This window comes from Mytilus edulis, unplaced genomic scaffold (genome assembly GCF_963676685.1).
Source record: "Mytilus edulis unplaced genomic scaffold, xbMytEdul2.2 SCAFFOLD_833, whole genome shotgun sequence".
NCBI classification, from domain to species: domain Eukaryota; kingdom Metazoa; phylum Mollusca; class Bivalvia; order Mytilida; family Mytilidae; genus Mytilus; species Mytilus edulis.
Window position 1 is genome coordinate 19969 of NW_027267763.1, and position 10912 is coordinate 30880.

Sequence of the window (10912 nt, forward strand, 5' to 3'; positions counted from 1 at the left end):
ACCTCATTATTTCAGATCAAACTGTTTGTAATTAAAAACATAATCATCTCATTCCAATATGCCGTAAAATTACTTAGTTTAATTATATTTTCTTGGTCATAATTGCTTATTTGTTGCAAGGAGTCCACTCATTAAGCAAAGTTTTTCAGTATAATTTCACCATTTTAATATAATTCAACCTACCTGTGTATGATGACTTATCTGAAGACCCGGAGCGTCTAATAAAAATAAATAAATCAAATACTTATAACAATTATGTTTTAATTAATAAAGTAAAATATTACTGTAGACTATTGTGACTTTTGATAATCAAATCCTTAAATGTAATACCAAGAGCCGCGTTTCAATTCACATTAGCATTCTATTTTATTCTCGTTATTTTGAATAACTGAAGAAATAAGATTCTGAAAGTAAAATATACCAGAACAGTTATTGCCATTCCTCACTACAATCCCTGTGAGATGTTTGTTGATGTCCAGAACTCTGGCACCATCAGAGCTAACATTGACTCTCCCTGCAGTTGTTTTTGCTTCTATAGTCACATAATACATCTACAATTCATCAATATAGAATTAAACCCAATTTGCTGATGTGTACATTTAGCATCCAATCTTTCAGTGCTAGAATAACGGAATGATCAATAAAGAAATTCATTTTTTATTTGAAAACATTGTAATGAAGTCTATAAAAATTAAACAAGGAAAACTTAAAGCTTCCTAGGTCGTCTAGTAGGGTTCACTGACCGGCCCTTAGAGATTTGCGCCGCGGAAGATACAAGTTTTTCCGTTTTAGAAAATAAAAAAAAGTACCGAAAAACTAGTCAGAAGAGCTAAGATCATCCGGAAATTGATGAAAAATCTAATTACTCTGATTTTTATTTAAAAACCTTATGTCGTCTAAGAATTTCGCAAGACATTTACGACATAAAATATCAATATCGCAGTTTAATAGCGTGTTTTCAACATATAAAATCTTATGCAGATTACTGTAAATTCATTATACTCTCAGAGAAAGGAACGAAATGTACCATATTGTACTACTTGTTAGGTAGACTTAATACCTGATCTTTTTATCAGTTTAAAGGCTTTGAAACTAAGACTGAAATAACTTTAAAAAGGAATAAACAAAAGAAAATTGATGATTGTTATAAAGAACTCAAAATAATCATTCAGTGATTACAAGGACTAATTAGTAAATGATATAAGCCGATGACAGTTCATTCTGTAAAATATTGTATAGGTCTGAGGCCGAAGACCGAACACTCGGAAAATGGTAAAAAAAGAAGGGGTTAAACATGTTTGTGAGATCTCAACCCTCCCCCTATACCTCTAACCAATGTAGAAAAGTAAACGCATAACAATACGCACATTAAAATTCAGTTCAAGAGAAGTCCTAGTCTGATGTCAGAAGATGTAACTAAAGAAAATAAACAAAATGACAATAATACATAAATAACAACAGACTACTAGCAGTTAACTGACATGCTAGCTCCAGACTTCAATTAAACTGACTGAAAGATTATGATTTCATCATATGAACATGTATTACTGCATGAAAAATAAACACCAGGTATTCGTATCATGATTTTTGCATGCGCAAGGACTACTCTAAATATTTTGCGTGAATATATCACCTTTTTGTTTTTTTTTATTTCAGTGATTGAACGTTAACTATCCTTCACCTGTACGAATCAGATATGCTACCTTTAGCTGTCCAATATTTTTAAGAAAGAGGAGGGCTTTTTTAAAACATATTGGACAGTTAAAGGTAACATAATGGTTTCATACAAGTAAATGATAGTCCAATCACTGGAATAAAGAACGGGTAAAACAATAGAATGACGTAACAACAATGTTTTCATATAGAATTTAAAAAAATCCACATTATTTATATATCTATTCGATCCGTATGATCTCGTCATCCGAAATTATCAGCCGCATTCAATATTATGACATCAAAACTCATGTTACTCCGTTACTCCATCAATGCGAATGTAAGGATAACTAACAAAAATTAAGTTGAAGTAAAATACTTGACGAGTTCCAAATTTGACCAATTCAAATATGTTAAGGTGAATTTTACGGTTATACTATACACCGTATTTAAAAAAAATCATATTGAGGCACTGGAAGTACATTTGTCTTCAAATTTGTGTAAATGCAAATATGACATTTGATTCATCACATTTGTCATAACATATTTCTTAGTTAAACCTTCAAAAAGACCGACAATTCGTACCTGAAAAGGATGTAGAGTTAAACCATTAAAGATGTGAACATCGTTTGTTGATAACGCAGTCATTACTGATACGTCACATGTTTTGGGAACTGTCCCAATACAAGCACTGAAATGAACAAGTTGATGAGGATGTTTAAAGCCGGACCATGCTACTGCTAGTGTTGTTCTTTCTATAGTAAAATCTATATCTCCGTTATCCTTAAAAGAAAAGGGAAAATATTTTGATTATTTACTTCATAATTTCCAAAATGGATTTCAAAGAAGAAAAAATTAAGCTATGTAGACTTAAATCTAAAGAAATCTAAATCAGGAAATCACATTGAAGTTATGTTACGTTAATTAAATATAACGTTCAAAATGTAAAAACGTGTCTACTGTGAAATGAAAAATAAATTTTTTCTATCTCCTACCCGCGAATATCAACAACATGAGTATAAACATTACACCAATTTATATACATTGTATATTAAAACACATATAGCAATTACACAAACATAAACTGATTTTGTAAAACCTCAATGTGAAAGTCAAAAGATGAACTACGTGTACGCTCTTTGCTCTGTTTTATTTTTACTACTCACGATTTGAGTATTACCTTTAGCTGTGTTCCAGTTTTATATGTAGGTAATACATCTGTAACTACTCCTTCTGCAGGAAGCTGTACATCATGAATGTATCTCGCCGATGTTTTCGTAACTGACAGACCAGCTAAGTTTGTAGCTTTGATGGTAAAGTAGTAAGCATGATGACCATGGAGCGCCCATTTTAGGTTTAAGATAGGTAACGCTGTGCAAGTTGGATGCTTTGTTTGATAACAAGTTCCGGCGAACTGTAAATTTCTAAATGGCTGAATGTCGTACATGTCTGGTTTGTGACCTATTTAATTCAATCATACAGTTAAATATTTATTTAATCTAATTTTCACAACTCTCAAACACTGAATGATGAAGCATAAAATATAAATCGTGATGCATATATATAAAACACAGGAACTATCATTAAAAATATGATTGACATCACATCTATATTGGTATTTATTAACGTAAATAATGTATATTTGCATCTATATTACATCCAAACTGTATTATATATGTAGGTCTTGGAGGTGCGATGGGGACGCTGAAGTGCGATGGTCACGCTGAAGTGTGATGGTCCGCGCCGAAGGACGATGGTCCGTTCGCTGAAGTGTGATGGTTTGGCGTGACGTTTGAATAGTGCGACGTTTTTAGATACAACGTACTATGTAACATTAAATACAACAGAATTAAGAATAAAACAGGGATTCTCAGGCAGGAGAATAATATTTTGTTGATAAAGGTTTCATGCTAGTAGATGAAAGTTGCATGTGACTAATTAACTTAAGTTAAGGATAAATAAAGTAACCAACGATTCTAGTCTCGTACAGTTTTCAGCAATGCAGGTGGATATTACAAAAACGTTTAAAACTTTGTCAGGCGTCAAACCATGGGGAACATAGCGACAAAAGATAAACTTGGTTTGCAGATGAGCTTACCCGTGTTCGCTGCAAATTGTTCATACGACAAATGAAATGTCTTGAGCTTAAGATGAATTTTGATTCCTCCTCTAGTATGCTTCACAAAATTTTGTATGGACAATAAAATAAAGAACTTACTTAATAGTATTACAAATGTTTGTGCTATATCAAGTTGATATAAATTTTTGTAAATCCGAAAAAATCCTGATCTGTAAGAACACCGTCACTCTAGTCTTATTTTATTGTGGTTACAGTATTTAGTTTTCTACAACTTGTGAAGCCGAAAATAACCTGACTGGTTCCTACATGTATACGTGTACTTCTCAATTTATTTATTCTACTCAGCGGCGAATCAGCTTATTTCAAAGATTTTGGAGGAAAACGGTACAATTACTATTTATTTTATATAGATCTACACTCTGATATTTTTCAATCTTCTACACCATATTTTCTGACTCAATATTAATAGGAGAATCGGTAAATTATAAATTAGATTAAAAAAAATTAAGATTGTAAAGTCTTTGTGTGGAATGAACAAACATTAAAACATATTTCAAATGAGAGGCTAGCAGCTACTTTTGTCAATTTTAAATGATGTAATTTCACTAAAATTTTGTTTTTACTCAATGTCACATGCAGACAGACCATCGCCCTTCAGCGTAATCACCATCGCACTTCAGCGTAACCACAACAGCGTAGTTATCAACAAGTTAGCGTCACAATGTCACCATCGCACTTCAGCGTGTTACCTATTGTACGCACTTCAGCGTGACCATTGCGGTTCGGAGTACCATCGAACCCCCGAGTCCTACATATATACGCACCACGTCATTCATCAATTAAAGTTAACCATTGTTTGAGTTTACCTGTATCGATGAGTATATCTTTCATACAGAAAATTAATTAAGAAACAATTCAAGCTCCCCATGAGTTAACTGGATTCTAAAACGTCAAATACAGCCATTCGGTTTGATCGAAGCACTCTAGGTGAAGGCAAATATGTGCCGTTCACATAAATAAACGCACTATTGAATTGATGTAAAAGAACGGAGCAAACCTAATAAGTGACATGCTTAAATTATTTACAATAACGTATTTGAATAGGTTTGGATGAATTTAAATGATAATGTAACATATATGCCTTATATCTCTTACAAAATGACATATTTGCATTTTAGCGTCGTTTGTTAACGTTTCATTGTTGTGATGATTTTCAGTTTCACAAACGGATATTGTCCTATAAAATGCTTATATTCATACGTTGTCGTTCTTTGACGTCGGGTAGCTCATTCATAAAAAAAACATATGATGTGGGAATACGATCGGAACAGCTCAAACAGTATATTCATATTATACATGTAGCATGGGTGTATACTCAAATCGTTTGAAAAACGTCCTGTTAGAATTGTTCATTTACACCTATGATATAAAGTTTCGAATTTTTATTGTGACCTCAGAGACAGACATCTTAGCTTTAGTTTGATCACAGCTGTAATTTTAAAATATTTTAGAGGCCTGCAAAATGATTTACATAATGTTCTGATAACACATCGCTGTCAATACATTAATGGAATTTTATGAAAGTGTCATAAAGTTTATAGATTTAGCCAGCTATAAAACCAGGTTTAATCCAACTTCTACATAAGAAAAATGCCTGTATCAAATTCAATATGACAGTTGTTATCCATTCGTTTGATGTGTTTGAGCGTTTTATTTTGCATTTGATTACGGACTTTCATTTTGAATAATCCTTAGAGTTATTTTTGATATTTTACATTTTCCTAACTTAATGTACACATATACTACTTGCCAACTGCGAATTGGAAATGCATCGGAAAAGGGTCATCTGGATCCACAAAAGCACCAACCGACCAATTTGCAATTATATTTTCGTCTACTAAATTAACGTCAATCTGAACACCAGAAAACTGTGGTTTTGTTGTGTCAACTATAAATGGACCAATACTCTGAAATATGAATAATAGTTCTCAAAGGGATTTTCGTTAACTTATAATTATGAAAAATACAAATGAACACCAAATTTAGTCCTGGTATCTATGATGAGTTTATTTAACACTGTTGATACATTTAAGGAGGTTCAAGGGTATAAATCAATTTTGTTTTTAAATATAGGCTTTCGCTAAAAAAAAAACAATAAATGAACTTTATCATATACTTAATAGAAAACAGTTGATATTAACTCACAGTCTGTCTTTCCAAATAGCATTAATTTTTGCTAAGGTTCTTTTTTCTGTTGAGCTCAATGGAAAATTAGAGGTAATATCGAAATAAAGAAAGAACTAAATTACAGAAATCATTTTAATTTCATAATTGTTTTGCATAATTATAAGTACAACTTATTTGAAAAGAATAATGAAAAATATAGGACACCGATGAGTTAAAGATATATTTTAATTTAATGCAAACAATTTAAAAGTCATCTGGGCCAAAATGAATTGATTTGTTTGGTTTATTTTTGCACCATATTATAAAGTAACAACTAACAGTGTAATAAATAGTATTGGTAATGAAAGAAATTATAAAATAGGTACACCATGTGCTACTTATTAAAATAACACAGGAGCCCTTGAAACATTTCTTGTTGTTCCATGATGTTTTTCGTGCTAATTTGATTATAATTAGATATCCCATCCCCTCTTTCTGTTGTGTTGCAATATCTCGCTCATGCACGCTTTGAATTTACTGTACAATTGCTGATTTCATTATTCCAATCGTTTATCTGAATTTACAAGTTATGTATCTCAACGCAAATTGATGTATTAATATGACACAGCAATTCTATAACGAAAGCAATGAGGGTGAAACATTCATGATATAAATACGTTGCATATGAAATGACTTATCAAATAGATATAACCTGTATGCCTTCAACTCCAGCTTTACTAATTGATTTTAAGATAACGTGAAATTCCTTTCCATCTGGAACATCGGGATGATTCAGTCTGAAATGTGTATGGTGTTTGGTTGTTCGAAATGGCACTATATCGGGGGCGAAACTGTGTGTGGTTGAGGACAGTCCCACTTCGTAATCGTGAATTAATTTGTAATCAATTCCTGACTTCCATGACATTTTAAACTGAAAATAAAATTATTATTGGACAGAATTTTGCTTATTGAATAAGAATATGCATACATTTTAGTATACCATATAATGTCAGTTTATTTTCGATTTGTAAGTTTGACTGTCCCCTCTGGTATCTTTCGTTCCTCTTTTATAGAAAATACAGATGCAATTTAATTATTTGTCAATTGTCACAGTTGTTAAACAATAATAGCATGTTTTTAAGACTGAAAATGATTTGCTTATACCGTGTTCACAATTTCAAGATCAGGCATATTCAGAGTTACAGTATCAATTCAATAAAACATTGACCAGTGCAACTAAAAGTAGACGCAATTAGGGGAATTTCCTAGTTTGGGTATACATGTGCTTCATATATTTGTACAGCTGTCAATTTTGCCTTTTTACTTTTCTTGTCTGTTAAACGATTATGACTTAAGTATTGCTGGCATGCGTATTGTATTATTGTTCTCACAATATCATTGAATCCGAGTTAACTAAGTATTTCTTAATGGTTCGCTTCAACTATAATGAAGGCATTAGGTACATGCCAGACTGGTTAAATATTAAAACTACTCATACAAACCTGAGATGCTTTAACTACAACTGCTAGTATATTTAAGTTATCGGAGTGTACACAGAGTTTGCTTCCGTAACTTGACAAAGGTTTACCAATAGGAAATACAGTAATATTTTGTTCTTTTGAAACACTGAAATTGGAAAATTAGTATCTCAAACCCAGATCAATAGAAGTTACAAAAAAAGTCACGTTTTAGAATAAAAAACTGCTGTATAAGTGTATCCATTTTTTATCACTTTTGATTGCGTAAATAAACTCATCATAGATACTACCGTTTGAACAGGAGGTTTTTAAACTAAGTTTGGTGCACAAGTTTCTATGGTTAACTTAAACATGCATTGAACATAATAAAGGCATTTAAAAAGATGATGATTCCCCGTAATCGATTACATATCTTCTCCAAAAGACGTTCGTTTGTTTATGTTTTTATTGAGTTTTAATTATAATGTGTGTTCCTTAAATTTCAATTAAACGTGTACTGTTTATATCAGGAGTGCGATTCATGAAACGGGTAATGACACTTTTGTGATATCTTCATAATATTGTTTTACTAAGAGTTTATTCAGAGTATAGTTTGTAAAATTGTGAGGTTTGTGTATTATTTATTGCAAACTGCTGAAAAGTTTTATTCTTTTGTCTGTCTTTTTTTTTTGTTATTGCTACCTATTAAATGTTTGTCTTTCATAAGGTCACATCGTAGAATAATCTGTTAAAAAATTGTTTTAAATCAGACTTATTTCGTTTAAGATCTTCGTTTGTAGTCTTTGTTTACAAGATTAATTTTATATTAGTAATTGTATACGATGAATGTATCTGTACACTTTAATGCAATGTTTCAATGTTTTCGCTGTTATTTTATAAATTTGCCTCTGATAAAATGTGTTTGCCTATATAAAAGATGTTTTGTGAAGAGTCGTAACTTAATGTTGTGTCGTGTGTGCTGTTGTTTGTTTGTCTTTTTCATTTTTAGCCATGGTGTTGTCAGTTTGTTTTAGGTTTTATGAGTTTGACTGTCCCTTTGGTATCTTTTGTCCCTCTTTTAATAGATCATTATCAAATCAACATTGACTATATAGGCAATATAGGAAAGGTGTACTGACATACGTAGTCTCTAAACACATTTACTCCAAATGGAGCTTTCGTTAGTAGAAGCCATATTAACTATGTGTATCAGTGAGAAAAATGTAAAAGCATAAAAATATAGTATATATACCAATACACATAATTAACAGCGCCTGGTGATGTTTCATAGCCTGACCGGTTTCGGTCAAAAAAGGACCTTCATCAGAGGCAGAATGGTGAATTAATGTTTGCACCCTATTTATATAGATATGGTTACCGTCGGTTAAGTGAACAGGCGGTTGAGTTTGTATAGATATGGTAACCGGCGGTTAAAATATATAAATAGGGTGCAAACATTAATCAACCATTCTGCCTCTGATGAAGGTCCTTTTTCGTTCAATATTGACTATATACTTTAGCATTAAACCCATCATAATTTCTATGTTCATAACCCAACACTGAGTGACTTTACCATATAATGCATGTTTCTATTTTCTTAGATAAAGAAACTATTAACCAATCTGATAATTTCTAAACCTTTAGGAGTAATTCGTTGTTGGGACAATCTTATCTCATTCTTTTGTAACTAATGCAATTAGATTTTCCTTTTTTGTGGAATGTAAAAGTAAAATTGTGTGTTATTGTTTCTTACTTGCAGCTAGAACTAATATTTCCTACTAGATGTGTCTGTAAAACATTATCAAGCAACCATACACTTCCGGTATCATCTTGAATAAGTCTTGCCCTGGTTTTTGAACCCTCAAATACAAAGTCTTTTACATATGGTATAGTTGTCATTACAGTGACACCATCAGAACAAACAACATTTGAATTTTCCATCGCTCTATTAACAGCTACGACTGATATAAAATATGTTCCTTCATCAGGAGCATCAAAAGAAGCAAATGTATTATATGTTTTCTGCGTCTACAATAAAGCAGATACCTTCATTTAAAGTCAAGCCCGTGGTTTATCATCATCAACAGGACATTGTCAATACAACAATTTATGTAGAGGATGTTATGATAAGCGACAATAATTTATTGGTAATATTTAGTTAGAAGGTATATCACATATTAAATTTGTTTTTCTGTAATATAGATTTGTGTCAATAAAAGAACTTCAAAGATGTACTTTTATATATGATATTTCTTAAAACAAAATAAAACCGATCACGCTAGATCATTTTGGAATATGAATAGAAATATTTATGGAAAGCCCAAAATAGAAATCTATAATGAAAATCTACCTGAGATCGCTTAAATGAGGGTGAGACCCCCCCCCCCCTGGTCTTTCAATGTTCATAGAATTCCATTAAATCATAGACTCTGTGTATATAAAGGTTGTATCAGAAGGATTTCCCAGAATAATGTCATCTTTGATATTTACGGAGGGCTTAGATTGTCACATTTTAGCAAAAAATTGTCAAAATTTTAGGACAAAGGGCACAGGGCAATGGCGAGAGCTCCCTGATCTCTCAATCTTTCTAATATTATGCAGACATTTAGTTAATAGGTAGATACAAACGTGACTAAAAGGAATTTGGGTACACTTCCTGCCTTCTATATTTACAACCGTTATATATACAGAGTCTATATATTCGTCCAATTTGTTGTACATTGAAAACACAGGGAGGTCTGATCGTCAATTAAGCGGTCTTAGGTAGATTTGCACTATATATTTCTGGTTTTTTTTGGCTTTTCATATATATTTCTATTTATAGTTCTATATGTTTCTAGAGTGATCGGTTTTTAATTTTGTTGTTGTCGTTTTATTGATAAAAACCTATATATCATAAAGAAAAATATGCATTGATAAGGGTTTATACTCGAGGACAACGAGAGTTTAAGACAACTTGATGGGGTCATAAGACGATTTCCTATGTATCTTTTCGCTTCTTTCAACTATAAAAATTATGTTTAAATATTATACGCGCGTTTCGTCTGCATAAGACTGATTAGTGACACTCAGACCAAAAAAGTTAGAAATCCAAACAAGTACAAAGTTGAAAAGTATTGAGGACTCAACATTCCAAATAACATAAAGGATATATCTATGCCTGCGATAAGATATCATTATTTCGAATAATTCATACTTTAACAAACAGTAAATTGATAAAAATGACTATTTAATTGAAATTGATATCAATACCGAGATACTGACTACTAAGCTTGTGATACCATCAAAAACGAAACGTCCACCTGCAGTGGCATCGACTTAGTGGAGTGAATAGTTATTAAGGTTAAATGCATGAAATTCATTAGACTTTTAATGGAATACTATTGTGAATGTGTTACGGTATAGCATACAATTGGCGTAATTAATGTAGTGTTTTAAATCATTCGAGATACTGTGTTTACACCCAATGAACATTTTATATGTCATTAGACTTTACAACTGACTTTATCGCCAACGTCACCAATTTGCTAAATAAAGTCTCATATCACCTATATAT

General features: G+C 31.7%; 1 protein-coding gene across 1 annotated transcript in view; it reads right to left on the reverse strand.

Annotated features, from left to right (window-relative positions):
• Positions 1-9330, reverse strand: part of LOC139505989 (uncharacterized) — a gene marked incomplete at its 3' end in the record, with an annotated part of 29266 nt that extends 19936 nt beyond the window's left edge. Inside the window, exons 1-8 of the mRNA XM_071295303.1 lie at positions 9110-9330; positions 7402-7525; positions 6612-6830; positions 5544-5700; positions 2834-3114; positions 2239-2436; positions 422-551; positions 184-218 (exon numbers count right to left, since the gene is read on the reverse strand). Of these exons, the coding sequence (XP_071151404.1) occupies positions 184-218; positions 422-551; positions 2239-2436; positions 2834-3114; positions 5544-5700; positions 6612-6830; positions 7402-7525; positions 9110-9297 (1332 nt within the window). The remainder of the gene's footprint in view (positions 1-183; positions 219-421; positions 552-2238; positions 2437-2833; positions 3115-5543; positions 5701-6611; positions 6831-7401; positions 7526-9109) is intronic.
• Between the last annotated feature and the right edge of the window lie 1582 nt (positions 9331-10912).